Source organism: Hyaena hyaena, unplaced genomic scaffold, assembly GCF_003009895.1.
Source record: "Hyaena hyaena isolate Hyena2069 unplaced genomic scaffold, ASM300989v1 scaffold_248, whole genome shotgun sequence".
NCBI lineage: Eukaryota > Metazoa > Chordata > Mammalia > Carnivora > Hyaenidae > Hyaena > Hyaena hyaena.
The window spans coordinates 38953-65533 of NW_024080881.1; the positions used below are offsets into that span (position 1 = coordinate 38953).

The 26581-nt window shown below is 54.6% G+C and overlaps 2 protein-coding genes across 2 annotated transcripts in view; both read left to right on the top strand.

The window, feature by feature from the left end:
• The first annotated feature begins 152 nt into the window (after positions 1 to 152).
• STIP1 (stress induced phosphoprotein 1) lies at positions 153 to 12963 on the top strand. Its single transcript, XM_039244799.1, has 14 exons — positions 153 to 254; positions 3393 to 3602; positions 4078 to 4219; positions 5034 to 5175; positions 6380 to 6548; positions 7476 to 7602; positions 7695 to 7797; positions 8061 to 8181; positions 8871 to 8967; positions 9339 to 9463; positions 11730 to 11766; positions 11899 to 12002; positions 12200 to 12372; positions 12819 to 12963. The coding sequence occupies exons 1-14, from the start codon at positions 246 to 248 to the stop codon at positions 12889 to 12891; spliced, it is 1632 nt and encodes a 543-aa protein (XP_039100730.1). The 5' UTR covers positions 153 to 245; the 3' UTR covers positions 12892 to 12963.
• A 2658-nt stretch (positions 12964 to 15621) lies between these two features.
• The window catches only part of FERMT3 (fermitin family member 3), a 21538-nt gene continuing 10578 nt past the window's right edge, over positions 15622 to 26581 (top strand). Inside the window, exons 1-6 of the mRNA XM_039244917.1 lie at positions 15622 to 15749; positions 16275 to 16447; positions 19308 to 19541; positions 19768 to 19887; positions 19983 to 20151; positions 20371 to 20473. Coding sequence (XP_039100848.1) covers positions 16288 to 16447; positions 19308 to 19541; positions 19768 to 19887; positions 19983 to 20151; positions 20371 to 20473 — 786 coding nt within the window. The 5' untranslated portion in view covers positions 15622 to 15749; positions 16275 to 16287. The remainder of the gene's footprint in view (positions 15750 to 16274; positions 16448 to 19307; positions 19542 to 19767; positions 19888 to 19982; positions 20152 to 20370; positions 20474 to 26581) is intronic.

Consider the following 26581-nt stretch of genomic DNA (forward strand, 5'->3'; position numbering starts at 1 on the left):
GAGGAGGCAGGGCTGAGGGATTACTCCCAACTGCCCAATGATAGAGAAGCAAAGATGATGGGCTAGACTTTAAGCCAATAGTAGGGAAGAATAGGAAGCCCCCTCGGGGAGCGCGACCAGTGAGCAGGCGAGGAAGGGGCGGGATCCGGGGGTCCCGGCAGCTTCTAGTAGGTTCCAGAAGGCGGCGCGTGCGGTTGGGAACGCGGAGCGGACGGAGTCGATTCAACTGGGTTCCGGGCCGGGCTATGGAGCAGGTGAAGGGGGAGGGGCGGACCGAGGCGCCGGGGCCGCTCGGACACAGGCCGACCCCGGGCCGCGAGTGGAGGAGCGGGGCGGGGCGGGCGCCCGCCCATCGAGGCGGTCGGGGCGGCGGCCGGGGGCCGGTCGAGCAGCTGGGGAGGCGAGGGTGTGAGGGCCGCGGCCCACCGGGCAGGAGGTGAGCAGTGTAGCCAGGCCCGGGCCGCGGGGGGCGCCGGGACCTACTCAGCGCCCGTCTCTCGCCGACTCGGCGAGGAGGACCGAGGGACGGCGACAGTTCGGCCCTAAGTCGGGCCGCGGCGGGAAGAGAGGCCGTGGCTGGGCCCCGGAGGCCTCCCGGGAGGTGGCCCTGGACGGGGCCGGGGTGGGGGTGGGGGAGCGGCTTCGGAACCGGCGGGCGGGACGGGGTCCACACCGGGGAATGCACCATCCGGGAGAGCGGGGATTGTCGACGGAGAAGCCACCCAGACTTGGTCACAGTTAACTTGGAGGAATGCTGGGAGCGGGGACGGGAGTTCCCTGGAAGTCGCCAGGTGGGGGCAAATCCTACTTTTCTGCATCTGGAAAGGGCTGGATGGGAGAGTGGAGTGAAGGTTGGACTTGCTTGCCCGGTGCGGGAAAGGGACGGCTCGGCGAAAGTCGTTCGAACGAGTCCAGGTCTACCAGTGTTACAGAGAGATGTGCAGCCCCTCCCACACTTTTTTCTGTTTTGGGGTGTGTGTGTGTGAGGTTCGAGAGTAACTGAAGACTGATATTTCTGCAAAGTTGGTTTCTGATTACACGAGGAGGAATCGGTCGCTGTAGAAAAATCTAGGCTACGTAGGGAAGCAGCAAGAAAGTAAGTTGTCTCCGCTCATCGTTTTTAGGGGTTTGTAATTGCTGCTTCTCTGCTTCCGGTGGCTTCATTATATCCCGCTGGCCTCATTATATCCCGCTGGCCCGAAGGTTGTGAAAGGCCTGGAAAGATTTTATTCTGTCGGAAATTGTCAGTCGAAGTGTAGCGATTTCACTAGGAGCAAAAAGGGCTCAGTGTGTCTGATGCGATCTAGGAAGCCTAGTGCTTTCTCGGGTATAGACATTGCTGCTTTACCTGCATCTGGAGCCTCTGGTAAATTAAATTTAAGAAAGTAGCAGTGGAGGGTTTAATAAAGTTTTTGCTCCCTTGGGATAATACAGCTGCATTTGGGATTAAACAGGCAAAAAGTATGGACAAGAAAATGTGTTCTGGAATGAGAAACCCATCACTTTTAAATTTAAGAGAGAGATTTGTCGCTTGGTTATCAGAGAATAGGAGAAAAACTTTTTAAAATCACACGGCAGTTGTAGACAGGGCATGTGTAGAGCCAGACGGTAAGCAGATGGGTGAAGTCAGGACAGTAGACCTGTGACCGTGCAGGGAGCCTGGGGTTTATCTCTGGCTGTGTCTGGACCTCACTGTCCTGGGCCCATTGGACACGCGACGCCTCTGCCTTTGGTTTTCATTCTCAACTTGGAGAGCTGGATTTCGGTTTTAGGAAGTATTCAAGTTGGAGGGATTTGATTGTGCAGATCTTTTTTTTTTTCCCAACTGAGTGCTTTTCAAATAAATCCCGGGGTAATGCCCTTTTTGCCCAAGGCCCACTATGGATCTACAGCTGTGTAACGCATTTATTTACCAAAATGGTATTTGTCATGACGTGCCTCATGTGCTGGTGTTTTCTGTTCTCCTTGACCTTTTAGAGTGCTGGTCACCACCTGCGGGCCTGATCTCCTGACCCGCTGCTGGTCAGTACTCAGTGGGGAACGGGGTGCTCTGTGGGATGGATGAGAACGTCATGGCCATGGCACTGTTCTCAGCTGCTGCTCGATACTAGTTGAGTTTAAGTTTTTGCTTTCGGGGCTCCTTCCTGGTTTCTAAGATTTTTATGCTAGATTTGGTCATGTGTGTCGGACTTTTTCTTTTTCAAGGCTGTCTCTCTGACATCTCTGGTGGATGGAGGGAAGTTCCGGATTGGCTTGCCCTGAGGTTCCAAAAGTATCTGTTTTAACCTTTCTTTCTTGTGTTAGTATGCACTGGGTCACGACCAGATGATAGACCTGCAGACAGAGTGGTGCAGTAACTTAACCATCTGCTTTATCTCCCCAAATGTGTTTGCATTTGGTATATGGCCCTTCCTCTCTTGTAGGGCATCCCTGGTATAGGAGAAGCCCTTTAATTAGGACTTTAATTAGCCCTTTAATTTGGGAGGGTAGGGGATTAAACCACAAATAGTTTTTTGTTTTCTTGCGTATCTTTTATAGTAATAAATAAATGTGGCAGAAACTGATTTGGGGGGAGTTAGCTCTACCACCAGAGCTAGTGGTATATTACTACATCTGTGAATGGAAGTGGATTCTTCTCTGGTTGTGGGTAAGCATCTTCTCCCAGAGAAGCATCTTGCAACCTGTGGGCTGCTGGGCCACGTGTTCGGGCACGTGCACACTGCTTCTCCCTTCGCAAAGGGCTCTTCTGGGAGGGGTGACTAGGCCTGTGTTCCGTTCATCGTTTGGGCTTCTTGACATTCTGACAGCAAATGAATTTATTTTTCCACGAAATGAATTCGTGAACGTGTTCTAGTGGCTTCATTAACCCCAGGTAGAGACTTTTGGAAGAGGGGCCGCGATGTCGACTCATCTGCGCTGAAGCCGTGAGCAGCAGAGAGCAGGGATCAGCCTGCTCTTCCTGGTCGCTGAGCTTTTCCTTGCTGGTTCCCCCCACCCCCAAATGGTGTGGGAGATGGTAAATGCATTCACTTACAATCTCTTTCTCTTGGTTCGTAAAGTAACTTTTTTGTTGATAATTGAGGAAAAGTAGGAGTGTCATTTAAAGAACTGGGACCGGAGCACCCGGGTGGCTCAGTCGGTTGCGTGTCCGACTTCGGCTCAGGTCATGATCCTGCAGTCTGGGAGTTCAGACCCCACGTCCGGCTCACTGCTGTTAGCATGGAACCTGCTTTGGGTCCTCCGTCCCCCTCTTATCCCTCTCCTGCTGGCGCATGCGCGTTCTCTCTCTCAAAAAGATAAGGGACACGTTAAAACATATTGTGGTAAAAAACCTGGGGACCAAACAAGGGTGTTCAGGAAGAAACTACATTGGTTCCATTTTTTCCCCTCAGGTAAACGAGCTGAAAGAGAAGGGCAATAAGGCCCTGAGTGCCGGCCACATCGACGATGCCTTACAGTGCTACTCGGAGGCCATCAAGTTAGACCCCCAGAACCACGTGCTCTACAGCAATCGCTCGGCGGCCTACGCCAAGAAAGGCGACTACCAGAAGGCCTATGAGGATGGCTGCAAAACCGTGGACTTAAAGCCTGACTGGGGCAAGGTGAGCGACGGGGTGGGGGGGGGACTCCTCGGACTTCCCAGAAACGCCTCCGTGGTGTGCTGTTTGTAAATGGTGGGCCCTTGCACCGCGACTGGGTGCCTGTCTCAGGCGACAATAGTGTATTCTGTCCTCTGTCGCCCTCCGTGTTGGAGTGTGTTCCTCAGAGTCGTGGCATTTGTCAAAGCTGAGGTACCGTCGGGTGTGAAGGCAGGTGTGGTGTTTGGTGCTCCTGGGGGAGAAAATGCCCCCGAAGGAGTGGATGGCGCTGGGCCATAAGCTGAATTGAGGTGGGGCGGGTGAGCGGCTTTGATACTTGGCCGCATTCGGGCCTTCAGTCTGGGCGCTCTGCTTTCCCTGCGGCCCTGCCACGGGTACGCGTGCTGCCCCCGGGAATGGGAAAGGCTTGTTTGGCGCTCACCTTCTGGGCTTCCAGGTGTCCGTTATTTTGTTGCGTGTCCCTTCTTGTTGGTTTAAGGGCTATTCACGAAAAGCAGCAGCTCTTGAGTTCTTAAACCGCTTTGAAGAAGCCAAGAGAACCTATGAAGAGGGTTTAAAACATGAAGCAAACAATCCTCAACTCAAGGAGGGCTTGCAGAACATGGAGGCCCGGTTGGCAGGTGGGCCCCAGCGCTCCGCTGGTTTCTTTCTTTCTTTCTTTCTTTTTTTTTTCAATGGGACTGACTTTGGGGCACCTGGCGACTCACTTAAACGTCCCGACTCTTGATCTCCACTCAGGTCGTGATCTCACGGTTCATAGGTTTGAGCCCGGTGTTGGGCTCTGCATTGGCAGCACGGAGCCTTCTTGGGATTCTCTCTCTGCACCTCCCCCAGCTTGCTCTCTCTGTCTCAAAAACATAAACCGTTAAAAACAAAAATTTTTTTTAACAGGGGCACCTGGGTGGCTCAGTCGGTTAAGCGCCCAACTTTGGCTCAGGTCATGATCTTACAGTTTGTGAGTTCTAGCCCCACGTCTGGCTCTGTGCGTAATAGCTCAGAACCTGGAGCCTGCTTTGGATTCTGTGTCTCTCTCTCTCTCTCTCTGCCCATCCCCTGCTCATGCTCTCTCTTTCAAAAATAAACATTACAAAATTTTTTAATAAAAAAATGATTTTTTTAATACTTTTTAAGAGGAAAAGAGACTGAGCACAAGTGGGGGAGGGGCAGGGAGAGGCAGACAGAATCTGAAGTGGGCTCCAGGCTCTGAGCTGTCAGCACAGAGCCCAGTGTAGGGTTTGAACCCGTGAACCGCGAGGTGATGACCTGAGCCAAAGTCAGACGCTTAACTGAGCCACCCAGGCGCCCCAAAACACACCTTGAGATTTTTCAACGGGATTAACATGAAGGCTCCCTCTGGTGGGCTGGGGGGGGGGGGGGACATAATAGTTCAAGCGAACTGACTTCTCATAATGTGCTTTCCTTTGTTCGGTACAGAGAGGAAGTTCATGAACCCTTTCAACATGCCCAACCTGTACCAGAAGTTGGAGAGTGACCCTAGGACGCGGGCCCTGCTCGCTGACCCTACCTACCGGGACCTGATAGAGCAGCTGAGAAACAAGCCGTCCGACCTGGGCACGTAAGTCGGGCAGCACTGTTGTGTCTCTGGAAATGGACGTGGACGTGACCGTTGTGCTTTCTTCCTGGGATCCTGGGGGGGGGGGGGGGGGGGGGGGGGGGGGTGGAGGGGTGTTCCTCGTTCACACAGCAGGGTTTCTGCCTTTGCTTCATCTCCGGTGAGTGGTAAGTGTCTGTTGGTTTGTTGTTTGTTGGTATTTCTGGAAAGGGGCACGGAGGACATGTGTCAGAATAATTCGGAACTTTCATTCTTCAGCCTTTCATGCCTCTTTGCTGCCCTCCTGTCACTTTGATCCGGCATCAGCCCTGTCCTTGTCGCACACACCGGATGGTGTCTGTTGGGATATTGGAGTGGAAGCTCGTGGTTGGGGAGGGCGTCAGGTGTGAAGATGTATCTCTTAGTCGTCCTGGGGTTCGTGACTCCCAGTCTCTGACTTGTGAGACAGAACTTCTCCCTCTGTGTGTCTTCAGGCTTCAGGAAGTAAATTTGACACCTGTTAGCTCATTTGGGATGGATTTTTGAAGGGTTGAGTATTCCCCATGGTACCTGAGGGCTAGTGCAGAATCTCATGGTTTCTTCCGTGGATGGGCAGCTCCCATAGACGGTAATCTGAAGTTTAGCAGTAGATGGGGGTTTATAGTCCGTTGTGGGCAGGGCTGCCTGGGTGACTCCATTGAGCGTCTGACTTGATTTCGGCTCAGGCGCACAATCCGAGAATCGTGGGTTTGAGCCCCACATCAGGCTCTGTGTTAACATTGTGGAGCCTGCTTGGGTTTTTATCTCCCTCTCTGTCTCTCCCCCATGTGCACTTGTCGCTTTCCATCTCTCAAAATAAATAAAACTTAAAAAGTCAGTATTTAAAAAGGAGTAACAGGAGTAGTTCACTAAATTTACTTTAAAAAATAATACTATAGAAAAAAGGGTCATGAGGCACCTGAGAGTCTCAGATGGTTAAATGCTGACTTGGCTCAGGTCATGATTTCACAGTTTGAGTTCGAGCCCCATGTTGGGCTCTGTGCTGGCAGCTCAGAGCCTGGAGCCTGCTTCGGATTCTGTGTCTCCCTGTCTCTCTGCCCCTTTTCCTGTTTGTGCTCTGTTTTGGTCTCTCTCTCAGATACAACTAAACATTTAAAAAAGTCTATTTTAAAAAATCAGTTGTGAGGAGGAGTAATTGTGGTTGGTTTGTTTATTTAACCGACGCTAGGAAACTGCAGGATCCCCGGATCATGACGACGCTCAGCGTGCTGCTGGGGGTGGACCTGGGCAGCATGGACGAGGAGGAGGAAGTGGTCACGCCGCCCCCCCCGCCGCCTCCCAAGAAGGACACGAAGCCAGAGCCCATGGAAGAAGATCTGCCAGAGAATAAGAAGCAGGTCTCGTTTCTCCTCCCTCCTGTCGCACATGCCCAGCAGCCTAGTGCGCGAGACAGTGCGTGCCGCAGGGGCAGCTGTCGAGCCCACGGTCACTGCTCTCCGTTGGGATGGTCAGCGGGTGAAAATGCCTCCCTCTCCGAGCGATTTCACACAGGTGGTGCGGGCGGGACTCGCAGCAGCCCGAGCTGCCTTGCCACGCTCCCCAGAGCTGAGCCCCGGCCCCCAGGGTGCAGGGCAGGGCAGGCCTGTCAGGCTCTGTGTGACCCTCATCCTTGCTGCGATCCAGAGGAAGGTCGTCTGCATGCGTCCTTAGGCTTCTGTTTTCTGGTTGGACGTGGTGTGTGGTTGAAAGGTGGCCACTTAGCAACGTTGTCTTCCGGGAGGGAGTCGTGTGCTTCGGTGGTTTGGTTTCCTTTCTCGTAACTGGGAGTGACAGCTTGTTGCCAGATTCAGCGCCTTCACATGAGTAAGCGCTGGTTCCCCAAGGTGTCTGGGAGCTGGAAGGAGGCCCTGCGACGTGGGCGGTGGTGCGTGGCGCTGCAGACTCGTGTGTCTGGGACGGGCCCCCCCCCCCCCCCCCCCCCACGCTCTGACTGTGGAGCCCACGAGGCAGCCACCGGACAGAACCTGGACTTGGCGCGGCCTCTCCCGGTCAAACCGGGTAAAAAGCTGCTGTTCTTTTGGTAGTTGCTTCAGGCATAAAAGGGGGAGTTTTAGAGGAGGCGGAGAGGAAACCCTAGTGTCTCGTTCTAACAGTCCTCTGCCTTTCCGCCTGCAGCTGGCCGGGAAGAGGCCCCTGGTGGGCGGACTGTGCCCCCGTACCCATTAGTCGTGTGCACTGCTTGGCCCCTGTGACGGGGCACGGGCTCTTGCTCTTCTGCCACCCGGGTTCGATTTGCTCAGTTCCCCTTTCCATGCCTCCCCTAGGCACTTAAAGAAAAAGAGTTGGGGAACGAGGCGTACAAGAAGAAAGACTTTGACACAGCCTTGAAGCACTACGACCGGGCCAAGGACCTGGACCCTACCAACATGACTTACATGACCAATCAAGCAGGTGAGGCCCGGGCCAAGGGGGAAGCACGGCGGCGTCAGGAGGTCCTGGGGAGAGACGTGGGCTGACTCTTCCGTAACCGTCCTGCCTGGCAGCCGTGTACTTCGAGAAGGGCGACTATGGCAAATGCCGGGAGCTGTGTGAGAAGGCCATCGAAGTGGGGCGAGAAAACCGAGAAGATTACCGACAGATTGCCAAGTACGCGGGACCTCCGGCCGTACCCTGAGCGGTGTGGAGGGGAGGGCCCGATGTCCAAGGCTTAAGTGTCCCTGCGTGGGAAGGAGGGTTCCTGGCCACACGGTGGGCCGGACGGGAGGCTGCGGGCGTCCAGATGGCCGGTGTTTGGAGGGTGCGGGGTCTGCACGGCGACAGGGGCTTCTTTCTGGTTGCCGACGTCTCCTCTGCAGGAGCTGACCTTGACTCTGCTCTTAGCGTACTCATTTTCTGCTTGTTTTTGTTAGAGCTTACGCCCGGATTGGCAACTCCTATTTCAAAGAAGAAAAGTATAAGGACGCCATCCATTTCTATAACAAGTCTTTGGCGGAGCACCGAACCCCAGACGTGCTCAAGAAATGCCAGCAGGTGGGTGGGGAAAGAAGGGGGTTTCTGTCACTTCTCAATTTCTCATTTATTGTGGTGTCACATTTCGTAGCAGACTGTAAGGTTTTTTTTAAGTAGTGTTTTTGGTTATCTTCTGTCCTGTCCTGGTCACTTGACAACACGTAAGGAATAACCCTGGTTTGTTGCTATCCTTTTTGTCGGCCAGGATTTTAACCCTTTGCCGAGGGTCGGTGGGCTAAGTGTTAACGGTTATTATTGTAACTTAAGTTTTTTTCATTCTACACAATCCAACTGTTATTGTGCTGGCTGTCCTACATTATGGAGTGGGGTGGATTTTATTCACAGGAAGATTGGTCAGAAGTTAATTGTGCTGTCAACACATGCCTGGTACTCACGTGGGGCATAGCTTTGTGCCAAGCGGATGTTAGTGCTGTTTGCTGTTAGACGGCGTGTCTTCACCATGAGGGGTGTAGGGGTGGTTTTATTTTGTTTTTTAGGTAAGTAATCTCTACACCCAACCTGGGCTCAAACTCTCAACCCCAAGGTGAAGAGTTGCATGCTCTTTGAACAAAAGCTAAATGTTGCCGGCAGTGCTTTCTGGAAATCAAAATTTGAATCAGGCTTTTTTTTTTTTTTTTTTTTTTTTGTCCAATGTTTAGATTTATAAGAGTTTAAATAATTATTCCAAGGATTGTTATTTATTTTCTCAGGCAGAAAAAATTCTGAAGGAGCAAGAGCGGCTGGCATATATAAACCCCGATCTGGCCTTGGAGGAGAAGAACAAAGGCAACGAATGTTTTCAGAAAGGTATGTTATAGGGGGCGCCTCAGTCAGTTAAGTGTCCGACTTCAGCTCAGGTCATGATCTCACAGCTGGTGAGTCCGAGCCCCATGTCGGGCTCTGTGCTGACAGCTCTGAGCCTGGAACCGGCTTCGGATTCTGTCTGTCCTTGTCTCTGCCCCTCCCGCGCTGGTGCTCTGTCTCTCCCTCCCCCTCCTCCCCCTCTGTTCTCAAAAATAAACATTACAGAAAGGTACATGACCACTCAGGGGCCGGAGTTTCTGGAGCACAGTGGTGCGGACATGTTTTCTGTGCCCTGGCTGACTGCAAGCTAAGTGCCTGTTGCAGGAGGAGGGTTGTCTTTCCCTTTCTGAACCTGTTTCTCTTTCCTTCCCCAGGGGACTATCCCCAGGCCATGAAGCATTACACAGAAGCCATCAAACGGAACCCAAAAGATGCCAAGTTGTACAGCAATCGAGCCGCCTGCTATACCAAACTGCTGGAGTTCCAGCTGGCGCTCAAGGTGGGCTGGTGTGGGCATGTGCGGCGTGCTCTTCTCTCCCCGTTGCCATCGATGTCCGCTTAGTGTTTTTACTTTGATCTAAGCTGCAGGGGTGGGGGGTGGTACGCGTGTGAGGTGTGTACCTGCGGGATTTCCGTCAGCCCAGTGCCGGCCCATCAGGTCACGTTAGTGTGGTTGGGAATATTGGGAAAAGTGGGTCCTTTTCCAGCTTCCCTGATGATGGATTCTTCTTCCTTCTCGTCACTGCCACACACACACACCTTTATTTTCTTTCTTTCTTTTTTTTTTCCTTTAACAATTTATATGTTCGGGTCAGCGGAGTCAAGTCCATTCACATTGCTGTGCATCCATCGTCACCTTTCTCGTCCAGAACCTTTCCATCTTCCCAAACTGACACTGCACCCTTTGAATGCTGACTCCCACTCCCCCTGCCCGGCAGTCACCATTCCACTCTGTGGCCCTGTGAACGTGCTCCTTCTAGGGACCTTCCGTGAGGGGGACCATCCAGTACGCATGTGTGCACGCGCGGCTCCTTTCTCCGAGCGTCTTGCTGTAGCAGCGTCCGTGCGCTTCCTCCGGAAGGCTGAGTGCTGTTCAGTCACACAGTATGCTGTTTCCATTCATCCACCCTCCACTCGGTGGCCGTGGGGTCGTTTCTCCCTTGGTCGTGGTGCGGGAGGCCGCGCGGACGTGGGCGGACGGTGTCTGCGGGACTCCCCCCACCTTCTGTTCCAGGCGGCCTCCCCCAGTGGTGGGGGCACCACGTCGTGGAGCAGCATGGTGCTCTGCGCGTCTGTAACCGCGTACGTGTTCATATTGAGTTGCCATAGTGTCTCCTTAGGGAGATTGACCGCGTTTGGTCACTTTCTGGTCGGCTCCTTTAGCAGCTCTGCTGTTCTCGGCGCGTTGAGCATGGTCTCGGGTCCTCACGCCAGCACTGAAGAAAGGTAGTCCCCGTCGCTGTCTTGACTGTGAGCTGCTCTGTGCTGCCATTGGTGATTTCTAAACTGTTTTCTAGATGACTTGCAATTTTCTGTTTATTTTTGAGAGACCATGTGAGCAGGGGTGAGGCAGAGGGAGAGGGAGACACAGAATCTGAAACGGGCTTCAGGCTCTGAGCTGTCAGCACAGAGCCCGACGCGGGGCTCGAACCCACAGACTGTGAGATCATGACCTGAGCCGAAGTCAGAGACCCAACCGACAGAGCCACCCAGGCATCCCTCCCCCTTCCCCCCTTTTTTAAATGTTTTATTTTCAAGAGAGATGAGTGTGAGCAGGGAAGGGAAGGGGCAAAGAGACAGAGGCTAGATGATTTTTAGTGTGGTCCGTGCCTGGACCGTCTTCTGGGAAGGTGACAAAATACATCCCCTTTTAGAGACACTGGTACCAGAGTCCGTGATGGTTTTGTTTTTTTAATGCCGCTAACTTCTGGGCCTGTTGTCTGGCTTAGAGACGTGACTGGTGTGGGTCCAAAGGCAATGTCAAAAACAGGTCAGGTTGCGAAGTGCGGAACCTCGTCAGTTGCCTGTGAGGTACAGCAGGTCCTTCCTCAGCTACACGGAGGGGAACAGCGAACGGAACCACTTCTCATCTAGCTTTTTGCTGGAATAACTGGAAGTGGGCCGGGGTGTTGAAAATATACTACATAGAATTCTTTGTGTCTGGAATTTCCCATCTTGTAGGTGCTTCAAACAAAAATACCTAGAACCCCTGTGCATCCTCCATCTCTTTTGGCAGGAAGTAGGGATGCGTTTTTGTGGAATTGTCTGAACCGAAGTAGGCTAGGTTTTTGAACTCGGTATTCCTGGGTGGGCTTTTCCTGGAGCGAGTCTTCCCTTCCGGTCACCGAGTCAGTGGCACCGCGCAGTGGTGAAATGAAGGCCGGAGGACATCTGCTGTGGGCCTCTATTCACATTTCCCCAAAAATCCCCTTGAGAGCTCCCCGTACCCAAGTCATGTGTTTCTCAAACAGGAACTTTCCCCACTGTTTTTCATTTTTTCCCATAATCTCAGCCTTTTGAAGAGTCTAGGCCGCTCGCCTTACGTGGGGTGAGTTGTCCGTAGTCTGGAATGGTCATCCCTTGTGGTTTTGCTTGACTTGTTTTCCCCGCCGCCTCGGCCGGGCCGTCTGGGAAAAGGTCCAGGTGCCCGAATTAACAGAAGAACACAGTTGCGGGTCTGGGTGGAGAGTTCTGTCGATAATACTGCCTTCGAGTAGCTCACGTGCAGCCACGAGCCTAACATTCTCCTTTCTTCTCCTGCCCAGGACTGTGAGGAATGCATCCAGCTAGAGCCAACCTTCAGTAAGTGCTTGCCCGCTGCCTCGCCGGCCCGGGGAGTGGGGCCAGGGGGATGGGCCTTCGGGAAGCAGCGCGAGCGGGCGTGGGGGGCCGGCGGCAGTGGCGGCGCCTCACTGCTCCCGTTTCTGTCCGCAGTCAAGGGGTACACACGGAAAGCGGCCGCCCTCGAAGCCATGAAGGACTACACGAAAGCCATGGACGTCTACCAGAAGGCGTTAGACCTGGACTCCAACTGTAAGGTGGGCTGCTGCTGGCTCCGGGGGGCTCTCCCCTGCCCCCCCCCCCACGTTCCTCTTCCAGGTCTTCTCGGTGTGTCTTCGCGACTCTTCCCTCCCGCCCGTGTCTCTGCGTGTCCTCACTTGTCAGCTCCCTCCGTTGTCTCAGATGAGCTGAATTCGAGCTAATGCCTTCTTCTGTGGGCTTTGTTGGGGTGCAGGAGGCAGCGGACGGCTACCAGCGCTGCATGATGGCTCAGTACAATCGGCATGACAGCCCTGAGGACGTGAAGCGACGGGCTATGGCCGACCCCGAGGTGCAGCAGATCATGAGTGATCCCGCCATGCGGCTCATCTTGGAGCAGATGCAGAAGGACCCCCAGGCACTCAGCGAGTAAGTAGAGCTGGGCAGAGGCTTCACCATTTGGGGGGGTGGGGGGGAGGGATGGGGACAGGACAGGGATGGAAAGTGGTGAGGTCGAGCGAGGCGGGTAGGGGTGTGATCATGCGGCGAAGGGTTGCTGTGTGCTCCGTTCAGCTGGAAAGGCGGGTGGCGGTTCCTGCAGGGCCGCAGGGCTCTGTGGCTGTGGCCGCCGTGGGAGTGGGGCATCTGGTGGAAAGACCACAGCCTCCTCTAGAAGCCAGGTCCGCGGGCTCCTGCCAGGCGGCCCAAGGCCTTCATGGATCCGTTTTTTCCACACATTCCTCAGCCACCTCCCGTTGGTGCCTTTCTGGAGGTGGGGGGGGGGGGTTGCAGGAGGGGTGGCTTCAAGAGCAAAGAAGCCCTTTTTGGGGCAAGTCTCATTTCATGTAACTTTGCCTCCCCGCCTCCCCCATCAGACACTTAAAGAATCCTGTAATAGCACAGAAGATCCAGAAGCTGATGGACGTGGGTCTGATCGCGATTCGGTGATGACTTGCTCGTCATCCCCTTCCCTTCGCCCTCCTGTGGAAAGAGGAGCTGGGACCGCAGCGAGCCAAGAAGAGCAGAGGAGAGAGCAGGGGACCACGAACGGCCTCTCTATATTTATACAGACCCGTGTGGGGCACAGACCCGTCCCCCCGTTACTCGCACCGTCGCTGCCTTTGGGCACTCCCAGCACACGCATGGTCTCTTCCGCCGCCCTCGGGTTCCATGTCCCCTTCCCCGCCCTCAGTCGCTGTCTCAGCTGCTCTCCCATAGTTGGTTATTTTTTATTTGGGGCAGTGGGCATGTGTGGGGAGGGGAAGGTGCTCTTCCCGACCTCGGGTCCCAGCTGTCTCCACGTTGTTAACTTCCACGTGCCCTTCTCCAATAAAACAAGCCAGTCGGGCATGGTTATACGTCATGTCCTTGTCTTTTTTTTGTTTTGTTTGGTTTTTTGGGTTTTTTTGCCAAATGACTTTGAAGCGGTTGTCCAGCCAGGCTTACCACCAGGAGCACAGGAGAGGCCGGTGGGGAGGTGGGGGGGAGAGGCAGGGGAGTGAGCTGACCAGCAGCCAGAGCCTCTGTAACAGGGGACTTTGGCATGCTCCAGTCACTAGGTGGCGCCGTCGCCCCACGCCAGCTGAAAGGCAGGGGTGGGGGCCCCTCCCTGTGCAGAATGGCAGCAGCGCCAGCCCTTGGGTTAATTCCCCTGCTGCCGGTTCTTCCCATGCGAATTTCAGCCAGAAACCAGCTGGATGGGGAGGCCGCTGGGTCCCAGGCAAGAACAAAAACCGTTTCCCAGGGTGAGTCTTCAGACCAGCTTGGGAGACCAGTCCACCGGCCGCTCTGTATCTCAGTCTGGGCTCCTTGCTCAGAGGAGGCCCCTGTGCACCTTTCGCTCCAAATCTCGGTTCCTCCTGCACCAGCTGCCTCAAGTTCAGCCCCAGTGAGATCCGAGCCCTAGTCCTGCTGTGCCCCAGCGGGGCCTCCGGGTCCTCGTCTCCCACAAACACCCGCAGCTCCCAGGACGAGTCGATGTAGTCCCCGGTGGCCGTCTTCATCCCCGCCATGGCTGTGGCGGCTCTACACAGGGTGGAAGGAGATGAAGTGCGTAGGGTGCCTGATGGGCTGCCCGCGTTCAAGTCCAAATGGCCCTGTGGTGACCTGGACAGGCAGTCGTGGCAGCAGCACGGGCCCCTGTCTGTTCGCCCCACTGTCACAAAGAAAAGGTCAGTGATGACCTTGCCAAGACAGCCGGTGATCGGAAGGAGCTGAGAACAGTAAACTGTTGGGGACCCGATCCAGCAGGTACCTCCTGCCGCTGCCCTGATCAGAGCCCCCAAGGGACTGCCGGGAGACCAGCAGGAAAACATGAAGTGTGGTCAGAATACCCGCTTCTGAGGAGCCGGTCCCCAGCCTACGGCTCCAGCCTTTGGCTAGAGAACTCCGTGGAACCATCGGGATCCTGGACGCTGCCATGTCAATAGCCTTGTCACACCACAGGTGACGTCAGCAGTGGCGGGTTGCCTCTGGTTGAGAATGCCGAAGGAAAAGACTTCAGTAAAGGACCATGTGCCAACCACCAAAAAAAAAAAAAAGACCTCCCTGCCCTCAAAGTAGGTTTTTAATTACACTTCAGGGTGGTTGCAGCAGACCACTTCTGCCTAAAACCCTGGGCTAGGATGGGGGTCAGACTTCCTCATTTCCCCCAACAGAGCAGCTTTCTGAGCTAGGAAGCCGCCGAAGCCAGCAGCCCGCTGCACTTCCTGCCGCCTTGACTTTGCATACACTGGCCTTCCCCTGGGAGTCTCCAGCAGGCCCCCTCCTCCACTGGGGGCCCAGGTCTGAAAGCCACCTCTGCATGGGCACCCTGCCACACTCTCGGACACTACTGACCCGAGGCTCGGTTCCCTGCGGCCCCAAACCCATTCTCTGGAAGGCTCCGCTCCTGCCAGGAGCCAGCAGTGAGCACAAGGCCTTGGCTCTAACCAAAGCTTACATCCCCGTGCAGGTGATGGGGCCCCTCCAAGGTCACATTTGAGTAGGGAGACAGGAGTGACCCTTGGGGGTCCTGGGCAAGGCGTCGCGTGTGGAGGTGGGGTGGGGAGGTCATGAATGACCTGGGGCCAGTGTCTGTTCAGCTGTCCTCCTGGGCAGCTCTGAGGTTTATGTGTTTAGAAATAGCAGCTCTTGGCGGGGGGTGGGGGGGGGTTGGGGGGGGTGCAGAAAAGACAAGGAAGTTGCTTCCCCCCCTCGGGGTCTTCTTCAAGTGTCTGCGGTGATAAGGGACATCCAGGACTTGAGTTTGCTTGACCTCCCAGGTTCCTAAATAGCCTGGATCTGATCCTTTCAGCTGCATGGCTTTTCCTCTTGACAGCCGTGAGGTGTCCGTGGCCCAAAGGGCCCCCACTCTGACAGGCTGGAGACACGGGAGATGGCTTCCTACAGGGGACAGTTCGTGCAGGGAACGTGCGTTAGCAGCTTTTCTAGTTTGAACCGAGCTTCCCTCCAGGGGAGGCACCCTTCGCCGTGGGGGGCCACAGGCCCCGCTCCTTCCCTGCTTCCTGTGCCCACTGGGAACAAAGGTGGGGCCCCAACTGGAACCCTCCGCGCACCACCACCCGTGTGCTGGCAATTCGCTTCCTGCACCCAGCGCCAGCCCGCCCTGGGGAGGGGCTGAGCCCGCCCCACGTCTGATAAGGAGGTGCAAGGGGCCGCCCTCTGAAGGAAGCTCCAACGAGAAAGGAGAGGGTGAAGGAAGCACTCAACTGATCTGCAGGTGCTTAGCCTGAGGCCGGGAGTGGCTGACGCTCCAGCCCCCGCCTCCCCTCCCGCACTGCAGTCCCCAAACCCTTGCAGGCAAGGTAAGGCTGGGGGCGGCGGCTGAAGGCCCAGGGACCCTTTTCCTCACCCTCCCGCAGCCCCTCTGCCCAGCATGCCTCTCTCCATGGAGCCCTCTGGACTTTCCACCACCCTAAAGAGGCCGTGGCTGGTTGGGGATGTTTGGCTCTGAGCTTCGGGCCAGGACTGGAAGTATTTTCTGACCAGGGTCCACAAGGGTTTCCAGGGTGGGCAGCTGCCGGTGTGGACTTGGTGAAATATGAGCTGGGGAAGCAGAGAGAGGTTGTGCCAGGCTCTGGCTTCAAGCTGGGTGATGTTGGGTGATCCCCTTATTACTCTTACCTGGCCTCAGTCTTCCTATCTGTAAGATGGGAGTGAGTCGGCTAAACCGCCGGTAATGGTGAGAGGGTCCGAGGTGTGCCCATAACAAATTGGCAACCGTGCTGCTGCCACGACTGCCTGTCCAGGTCACCACAGGGCCATTTGGACTTGAACGCGGGCAGCCCATCAGGCACCCTACGCACTTCATCTCCTTCCACCCTGTGTAGAGCCGCCACAGCCATGGCGGGGATGAAGACGGCCACCGGGGACTACATCGACTCGTCCTGGGAGCTGCGGGTGTTTGTGGGAGAGGAGGACCCGGAGGCCGAGTCGGTCACCCTCCGGGTCACGGGGGAGTCGCACATCGGCGGGGTGCTCCTGAAGATTGTGGAGGAGATTAGTAAGTCCACGCTGCCCCCGCTGCTGACCTCAGCGCCCGGGGGCCGCTCCGGCCGGGTCCCCGGGCACTTCCGGGCCATCTGACTGTGCAGCTCTCGATAACCCTGCCACAGTGACTCAGGCACCATCTTAATCATCTGGTTCCAAAAAAGACATTTCCCCAACTTCCCCTCCCTCCCGCAGCTTCCCTCCCTCCGTCCCTCCCACTCTAGCTGGTTCTGTGAAGTCCCCAAGGAGCAGGCCTGGCCACAGTCTGTTCCCCTACTTCTAGCGGCAAGGGGGGCCTTGCCTGGGCCGAGGCAGACGTTCCACTCAGGGTCTGAGGGGAGGCCAGGGGACCCGGGGGCCTACTCCCGTACCCTCTCCGCAGGGCGGAAGCCTTCAGCAGGCTGGTGACAGGCCTGGCCTGGGTGGGAAGGCCCTGCCCCCACAGGAAGTTACAGCAGAGCAGCCTGTGGTATCGGGCAGGCGGGCAGGCGTGGGGCAGGCATGGAGAGGAGCAGGGCTGGTGACATGGGGGTTTCTCACCCCCTTTGCCTGTTGGGGAGAGGGGCTTCCTGGGAGGGCGGCAGGCACACCCCCAAAAGGCAGAGCGGGAAGGCAGGGCCACGATCATTTCAGCCGGGAGGCCTGGGGCCTGGGCCACCTGTGGATGGGGGGGCAGGCCTCCCCGGACCCGGCCACCCCGTCACGTGCAGCCTGGGAGGCAGGTTAGCTGGCTTGGGGACAGACCTCCCCCCCCCGCCCCCCCGCCAGAGACAGCCTGGCCACAAGGCTGAGGTCGTGAGGAAGCTTCCAACACGCAGGGCCCAGGAGGCTGTGAAAGCAGAAGTGGGAAACAGAGGGTCCCTCAGGACGCGGGGCGTCAGACCAAGATGCCGACAGGCCTGGGCTGAGCCAGGGCACAGGGGGCGAAGACACGGGGCCCCAAGGGAAGACCCAGGCGGCTTCCTGGCAGGGCACGCGAGCAATGAAAGAGGCCTAAACAAGGAGTCAGACCGACAGAGCAGACCTGATCTTCCACCCACTGCTGGGCCCGCCACGGAAAATCCCTTCAGCTCCTGTCCCCCGCCACGGGGACGTTGTCCCCACGCCTCGTAATCCCGCTCAGTCCTTAGCACATCCGAATTCTGCCGAGGCTCAGTCCAGCCAAACCCCATGTCACCCAGACTATGGCCGGGCCAGTGAGACTGACCCCACAGCTTCCAGCACGGGGGGAGAGACGGCACGGGGCCTGGGGACAGAGGGGCCACGCAGCCGGGACACGGGGACTCCCCAGGAGAGTCCCGAGGGGGGCCACAGCACGGGGAGGGCAAGGAGTGGTGTTGGAACGTGGCGGGGGTGGGGTTGGGAACTGGGGCCTCCAGGCCAGGGAGAGCGCCCGGAGCGTGACCAGGACTGGGGTGGTGGCGGTTAGGAGCTCGGACTACCCTGGAGGCGGACAGTGGCCACCAGAGGGTATTTCAGTGGCTAAGGCTTACGTGTGGACAGACCCCTCGGGTAGGGGTGGGCTGGAGGCAGGGAGACAAGCCTCTTACAGTGGGCACAGTGGGCGGTGAGCAAGGGCAGGAGGGTGGATTTGGAGGCTGAGATGGGCATCAATGGCACGTGGAGGCTAAAAGGGGAAGAGGGGACATGACACGAGTGTCTAGGCGTCACCGCATTTCTGTCCCAGAGGCAGGCACATGGCCTGGTGACCAAGTTTCTGGAATGAGCGAAGTTGGTGGGTGTGGCCCCTGGCTTGTGGGTTTCTGGCCTGGGGCTCTGGGGACAGGGCCTGGCCCCGGGGTGCGGTGCATTTCAAGGAAGGAAGATGAAGCCATGGTTGAGGCAAGACCCTCTCCCCCCTGCCCCACAAGAGGCCGTGATGGGGAAGGAAGGGGACCCGAAGCAGGAAAGGACAGGGGCAGGCAGGAGAAGGGGTCAAGAAGGACAGAGCAAGAGCCAAGGGTCAGGAGGAGAGGGGGAGTGGCTGCCACAGAGCCAAGGCCAGAGTGAGAGCAGAGGCTCAAACATCTCTGAGAGATTGGCCACGTGGAGCCAGAGAATCTCTTCCAGAATCTCTTCCATGTAGCAACTCGGTGACAGTTAAGGGGGAGTGGGAGGGAGGGCAGCAGCGGCGCCAGTGCAGACGGAGACCCGGGCACACTCTAGAGGGCCGTGCCCACCCTCTGTGCTCGCCACGCCTCAGCTCACCGCCCTGGAGGGAGACACGTCCCCTGCCAGTAGCTGCAAGATGAGAGAGGTGTTCACGCTTCTGCATTAACGTGCCCCCAACATGCGTCACAGACCCCGCGCACACATCGTTTGGTGTCCACGGGCTCGGGACAGTGACCGCTCCCATCTCACAACTAGAAAACTGTGACCCAGAGAGGCTAAGGCCTTGGCCAAGGTCACAGATCACGAAATGTTTCCGGAGTGCCCGCTGCTGTGTGCCAGGCTCTAACACAGCCTCTGCCTCCTGAGCTCCCAGAATGCCCAGGAAGGACAAGTCAGCTAAGAATTGTGGGAGTTGTTGTGCGGGCGGTGGGGGGGGGGAGCCGGGGGAGGCCAGTGCGCTGGAGTGTGCTGAGTAGAGGCACTGAGATGGGGGCACCCAGGGTCTGGGTTGGGGGAACTCCCCTGGAAGGTGATGTCGAGACTGAGCCCGGAAAAATGAGCAGGGTTAGCCAGCAAAGGGCCATTCCGCCATGACCTTGGTCCTAGACCCCAAGCCAACCCAGCGTGGCCTGCCCTCGCATTGGGCAGGGGAGGGGCCGGGCACCACAGGCCTCGGGGAGGGGGGCACTGGGGGGCTTGTGCTCAGCACTGGGGGCGTGACCTCCGTAACTGACATGCACCCCTCCCCTGTGGCCCCACAGAGCGCAAGCAGGACTGGTCAGACCACGCCATTTGGTGGGAGCAGAAAAGACAGTGGCTGCTGCAGACCCACTGGACCCTGGACAAGTACGGAATCCTGGCTGACGCCCGCCTCTTCTTCGGACCCCAGCACCGGCCCATCATCCTGCGGCTGCCCAATCGCCGCGCCCTGCGCCTCCGGGCCAGCTTCTCCCAGCCCCTCTTCCAGGCGGTGGCTGCCATCTGCCGCCTCCTCAGTGAGTCCCCTGCTGCAACCCCTCACCTTCCATCCTGCAAGTGTCCTGCGAGGGGGCCGGACCCCTGCTTTACAGTCCCAGCCGCTGTCACCTTGTCCTTCGGGTCCTCTTCCCTATCCCACCTGCAGGGCCGGCCGTGGCCTGCCCCCAGAGTACCCAGGAGTGGGGCGGGAGGTTCCAGGGCCGGCCCCGGGGGGGCCCCTGCTGAGGTCCCAGCTCCCCTCAGGTATCCGGCACCCCGAGGAGCTGTCTCTGCTCCGGGCTCCTGAGAAGAAGGAGAAGAAGAAGAAGGAGAAGGAGCTGGAAGAAGAGTTGTATGACTTGACCAAGGTCGTCCTGGCTGGGGGTGAGCACAGGCTGGGCAGGGTGGGGGGGTGGGGGGGGCGGGCACTGGCAGCCGGGCTGGGGGCTGGGCCTGTTTGACCCCGACGTGCCCTCCAGGCGTGGCGCCCACATTGTTCCGGGGAATGCCGGCCCACTTCTCCGACAGTGAGCAGACCGAGGCCTGCTTCCACATGCTGAGCCGGCCGCAGCCACCACCGGACCCCCTCGTGCTGCAGCGCCTGCCTCGGCCCAGCTCCCTGATGGACAAGACCCAGCTTCACAGCAGGTGCACAGCCGGCCCGGGTCTGCGCCCCGGAGCCATGTCCCCTGGTGTCCCGGGCTCCCACCTCCAGGGCCACGCCCTCCCCTATATCCTTACCCCAAATGCATACCTCCCTGTTTCCAGGCCTTTCTTATATGCGTGCTTGCCCCCGAGCCCCCCGCCCAGCCCCCACCACACCCCCACCTGTCTCAGCCCTGACCTCTGCCCTGTGCTGTGGACCAGGTGGCTGGACTCATCGCGGTGCCTCATGCAGCAGGGTGTCAAGGCCGGGGACACACTCTGGCTTCGCTTTAAGTACTACAGCTTCTTCGACCTGGACCCCAAGGTGCGGTGGGCCGGCGAGCGGTGGGGTCTGAGTCAACGAGACGTGGGGACTCAGGGTCAGGGGTCATGGGTCCGGGCTCTGGGAACGTGAGGGACTTGTGGGGCGTCGGCCCATCCACACTCCTGCTTCTTAGCTCTGCCACCGTGGTGCCCAACAGGGACCCGTGTCAGGCCTGTCAAGGGGCTGCCAGGGGGGTAAGGACCACAGAGCAGTGTAGACCTTGGTGAGAGCCCCTGGACGCCTGCTCCGGTGGCAGATGCCTGGCACCTGGACTCAGAGAAGGCTTCCTGGAGGCGGTGATGCTGCAGGTCTGGGGCAGGCAGGGATGAGGCTTTGCAGGAGGGGCCGGGTGCATCTCCCCCTCCCTGCCTGCCATCCCCACCGGCAATCGGCAGGCTCCGTGCATCCCTCTCAGAAACTGTCAGGACTCCACAGGCGCTCCCTCACCCGTGACCCCTCTTCTCCGCGCCCTCTTTACTGCAGAACTTCTAAATGTTGTTTTACCGAATCCGTGGGGTCCAGTGTCCTTGCTCCCTTGACCCCTGTTTCCAAGTCTTTCCTGTCGGTGTTCCTGGACCCCCTCTCTCTCCTTAGCCAAATCTGTCCCAGCGTCTTCTGTCCCGTCTGCCGAGGTGACCATGCCCTCCATGCTGTCTGTCCCCTGCTCACTGGGAGCTGGGGCCGGGGCAGGGGTCTCCAGATGTTCTATCCAGGCTCCCCTGTTCTGCCTCCTGTCTCCGCAGCCTCTGGGGGTCGGCAAGGCCAGAAACTCCCTCCTCAGCCATCCTTACCCCCTTGCTTATCCCACACTGATGGATTCATTGCCAAAGGCCGTACTCACTCCGTTCTGGATCCTTCCCTTTCCCTCCGTCCCACCTCAGCCATCTTTGTGTCCTATTCATCCTCCCTGGAATGAAAATCCCAAGGCACCTGCTCATCATCTGTCCAGCGGTGAAGCCGTGTCACGTGGGCTAGCGCACCTCCAGCCCCCACACCGCACCTGGAATGAACATACCCTGGGGGTTAATTCCTGCGGCCGCTTATGGCCCCAGCTGCCCAGCCCCCAGGCCATTGCCTCATCGGGCCCCTGGGCACCTGTCTGCCCCCACTTCGCTCCCCTCCGCATGCAGCCCCTCCCTCTCCTGAGGATTTGCTGTTTCCTTCTGCTCTTCCTCTCTTCCTTTCCATCGAATGGTTTCCATGATTCCATTTTATCTCCTTTATATTATTTTATTAGCTACACTTAAAAATATTTTTTTAAGTTTATTTACTTTGAGAGAGAGACGGAGAGAGTGTGAGCAGGAAAGGGCAGAGAGAGAGGGTAAGAGAGAGAATCCCAAGCAGGCTTCATGCTGTCCGTGCGGAGCCTGACACTGAGCTCGAACTCACAAACCGTTGAGATCATGACCTGAGCCGAAACCAACAGTCGGGCGCTTAACTGACTGAGCCACCCAGGCGCCGCCCCGCCCCCACCCCTGCCAAGAAGTTGTTTAGTGGTTGCTTTAGGGGTTACAGGATCCAGACACTATTACCATCCCATAATATTCTACCGCTTCTGCGTGGGCGCCTCTCAACAAGCAACGTGTGTGTCCCCTCCATCTTGTATCCCCTTCTTGGATTCTGCATGTGTCAAAGCCTGCGAGACAATTTTTTAAAATTTATTTTTATTTATTTTGAGAGAGAAATAGAGAGCAAGTTGGGGAGGGGCAGGGACAGAGGGAGACAGAATCCCAAGCAGGCTCTGTGCTGTCAGCACGGAGCCTGACGCGGGGCTCGAACTCACAAACCATGAGATCGTGATCTGAGCCGAAATCGGAAGTCAGACACTTAAAAGACTGAGCCCCCCAGGCGCCCTCAGACATTGTCATTCCTGTTGGTGCTGTCGTTACTGTTATGACGGCTTGAGAAATAATTCGTATACCAAATCACGTGTCCATTCAGAGCGTACAACCCAGTGGCTTTTAGTACATTCACAGAGTTGGGCAGCCATCAGCACAATTTGGTAACATTTTTTTTTTTTTTTAATTTCTAGGAGAGAGAGAGAGAGCGTGAGCAGGGGAGGGTCAGAGAGAGAGGGAGACACAGACTCTGAAACAGGCTCCAGGCTCTGAGCTGGCAGTCAGCACAGAGCCCGACGCGGGGCTCGAACCCACGAACCGCGAGATNTATTTTTACTTTCACCAATCACTCATTGGTGATTGGTTTTTTGTTAAAAAAAAAGTTTTTTGTTAAACTTTTTGTTTTGCGATAGCTGGAGAGTCCCAGCCAGTTGTAAGAAATAATACGCGTACAAGTTTTTGAGTGGTCATATCTTTTCATTTCTCTTGGGTCACTATTATTTTTACTTTCACCAATCACTCATTGGTGATTGGTTTTTTGTTAAAAAAAAAGTTTTTTGTTAAACTTTTTGTTTTGCGATAGCTGGAGAGTCCCAGCCAGTTGTAAGAAATAATACGCGTACAAGTTTTTGAGTGGTCATATCTTTTCATTTCTCTTGGGTCACTATTATTTTTACTTTCACCAATCACTCATTGGTGATTGGTTTTTTGTTAAAAAAAAAGTTTTTTGTTAAACTTTTTGTTTTGCGATAGCTGGAGAGTCCCAGCCAGTTGTAAGAAATAATACGCGTACAAGTTTTTGAGTGGTCATATCTTTTCATTTCTCTTGGGTCACTATTATTTTTACTTTCACCAATCACTCATTGGTGATTGGTTTTTTGTTAAAAAAAAAGTTTTTTGTTAAACTTTTTGTTTTGCGATAGCTGGAGAGTCCCAGCCAGTTGTAAGAAATAATACGCGTACAAGTTTTTGAGTGGTCATATCTTTTCATTTCTCTTGGGTCACTATTATTTTTACTTTCACCAATCACTCATTGGTGATTGGTTTTTTGTTAAAAAAAAAGTTTTTTGTTAAACTTTTTGTTTTGCGATAGCTGGAGAGTCCCAGCCAGTTGTAAGAAATAATACGCGTACAAGTTTTTGAGTGGTCATATCTTTTCATTTCTCTTGGGTCACTATTATTTTTACTTTCACCAATCACTCATTGGTGATTGGTTTTTTGTTAAAAAAAAAGTTTTTTGTTAAACTTTTTGTTTTGCGATAGCTGGAGAGTCCCAGACAGTTGTAAGAAATAATACACAGAGGGGCGCCTGGCTGGCTCAGTCAGTAGAGCGTGTAACTTGTGATCTCGGGGTTGTGAGTTCGCGCCCCACGTTGGATATAGAGATTACTCAAAAATAAAATCTTAGGGGCACCTGGGTGGCTCAGTTGGTTGAGCATCCAACTCTTGATATGGGCTCAGGTCATGACCTCACAGTCATGAGATCAAGCCCTGTGTTGGGGTCCACACTTGGCTCTCAAAATAAATAAACTTTTAAACATAAATGAATAAAATAAAATCTTTTAAAAAAATCCACAGAGATCTTAGTTACCTGGAGACCTTTCACCCAGTGTCTGCCAACAGTATCACATGTTTTTCAATAAAAATTTTTTAACGTTTCTTCTTCTTTTTTTTTAATGTTTTATTTATTTCTGAGAGAGAGAGAGAGAGAGAGACAGGGTGATCAGGGGAGGGTCAGAGAGAGAGAGAGACACAGAATCTGAAATAGCCTCCAGGCTCTGAGCTGGCTGTCAGCACAGAGCCCCACGGGGGGCTCGAACCCACAAACCGCGAGATCATGACCTGAGCTGAAGTCGGATGCTTAACCGAATGAGCCTCCCAGGAGCCCCACAACTGGGATGCTGATATCAGCATGATCAGATTCGGCTCCGTCAGCCAACTGCCCTGTAAAAACATTTTAAAAATATTGCAATCTTTTATATCTGCCCCCACATTCACCATTTCCTGTCTCTATTCCTGTGCATAGACGCGGATTTCCAGCTGGTATCATTTTCTGTCCGCCAGAAGGACTTCCTTTATCATTTCTTGTGGTGCCGATCTACTGGTGATGATTCTTTCCGCTTTTCTGTCTGAATAACTCATTATTTTGCCTTTCATTTTAGAGAGCTCTTTTAACTCGGTGTAGAATCCTGGGTTGACGGTTTTGTGCCTTACGGTGCTTTAAAAAAAATGTCGCTGCACCATCCTGTGGCTTGCGTGGCCCCCAGCAGGGTCCCCTGTCATTCTTTGCTCATCTGTATGTAATGTGTCTTTTTCTGATTACTTTTATGATTTTTTGAATCGCTGCCTTAAAACTATGTGATTATCAGGTGACTTGATTCCCTGCAGGTTTCTCCTGCGTGGGGTTCACTGAGCTTCTTGAATCTATGAGTTGATAGTTTGCGTCAAATTTGAAAAATTTGGGGTCCTTTGTTCTTATTTTTTCAGAGGTTTCTTCCTGCTCCCTCCCTTGATGAGATTCTAATTACATAAACTATTGGACTACTTAGGACCGTCCCACAGCCCACTGATGCCCTGTTCGTTTTCTTTAGATGTCTCTTCAAGTCTTATTTTTATTTATTTATTTTTTAAAATTTACATCCGAGTGAGTTAGCATCTAGTGCAACAATGATTTCAGGAGTAGATTCCTTCATGCCCCTCACCCATGTAGCCCACCCCCCTCCCACAGCCTCTCCAGCCACCCTCTGTGTGTTCTGTGCATTTAAGAGTCTCTTATATTTTGTCCCCCTCCCTGTTTTTATATTCTTTTTGCTTCTCTTCCCTTATGTTCATCTGTCTTATGTCTTAAATTCCTCATATGAGTGAAGCCATATGATATTTATCTTTCTCTGACTAATTTTGCTTAGGATAATACCCTCTAGGTCCATCCACATAGTTGTAAACGGCAAGATTTCATTCTTTTTGACTGCTGAGTAATACTCCAGTGTGTGTGTGTGTGTGTGTGTGTGTGTGTGTGTGTGTACATATGCCACAGCTTCTTTATCCATTCATCTGTCGATGGACATTTGGGCTCTTTCCATACTTTGCCTAGTGTCGATAGCGCTGCTATAAACATTGGGGTGCACGTGCCCCTTCGAAACAGCACACTGCTATCCCTTGGATAAATACCTAGTAGTGCAATTACTGGGTCGTAGGGTAGTTCTATTTTTAAATTTTTGAGGAACTTCCATACTGTTTCCTAGAGTGGCCGCACCAGTTTGCATTCCCACCAGCAGCGCAGAAGAGATCCGCTTTCTCAGCATCCTGGCCAACATCTGTTGTTGCCTGAGTTGTTAATGTTAGCCGTTCTGACCGGCGTGAGGTGGTATCTCCTTGTAGTTTTGATTTGTATTTCCCTGATGATGAGTGACGTTGAGCATCGTTTCATGTGTCTGTTGGCCATCTGGATGTCCTCTTTGGAGAAGTGTCTGTTCATGTCTTTAGCCCATTTCTTCACTGGATTATTTGTTTTTTGGGTGTTGACTTTGATAAGTTCTTTATAGATTTTGGAGACTAGCCCTTTATCTGATATGTCATTTGCAACTATCTTCTCCCATTACTTTGGTTGCCTTTTAGTTTTGCTGAGTGTTTCCTTCGCTGTGCAGAAGCTTTTTATTTTGATGAGGTCCCAAGTCTTTTTTTTTTTTTAATTTTTTAATGTTTATTTTTGAGAGAGAGAGACAGAGCACAAGCAAGGGAGGGGCAGAGAGAGAGGGAGACACAGAATCTGAAGCAGGCTCCAGGCTCTGAGCTGTCAGAGCAGAGCCCGATGCCAGTCTCGAACTCATGAATCATGAGATCATGACCTGAGCCAAAGTCGGACATTTAGGGAACTGAGCCACCCAGGCACCCCCCCCTTTTTCTAAGTTTATTTATTTAGAGAGAGAGAGAGAGAGAGTGAGTTGGGGAGGGGCAGAGAAAGGGAGAGACAGAATTCCAAGCAGGCTCCGTGATGTCAGCCCAGAGCCCAACACAGAGCTCAAACTCACAAACCATAGGATCAAGACTTGAGTCGACATCAAGAGTCAGACACCTAAGCGACTGAGCCACCCAGGCTCCCTCCGGTCTTATTTTTCTGTGTTGCATTTTGTGTGGGTCTCTTGCTCTATCTTCTAGTTTACTAATCTTTTCTTCTACCATGTCTAATCAGCCATGGATTTCATGCCTAGGAGTTTAATTGTGAGCTTTTTTTTTTTTTAATGTTTTATTTATTTCTAGGAGAGAGAGAGAG

Bases quoted from the DNA above. Each gene is read 5' to 3' on its own strand.
- STIP1 (XM_039244799.1), top strand. The intron at 3,603-4,077 runs GTGAGCGACGGG...TGTTGGTTTAAG, and splicing joins TAAAGCCTGACTGGGGCAAG to GGCTATTCACGAAAAGCAGC. The intron at 12,373-12,818 runs GTAAGTAGAGCT...CTCCCCCATCAG, and splicing joins GACCCCCAGGCACTCAGCGA to ACACTTAAAGAATCCTGTAA.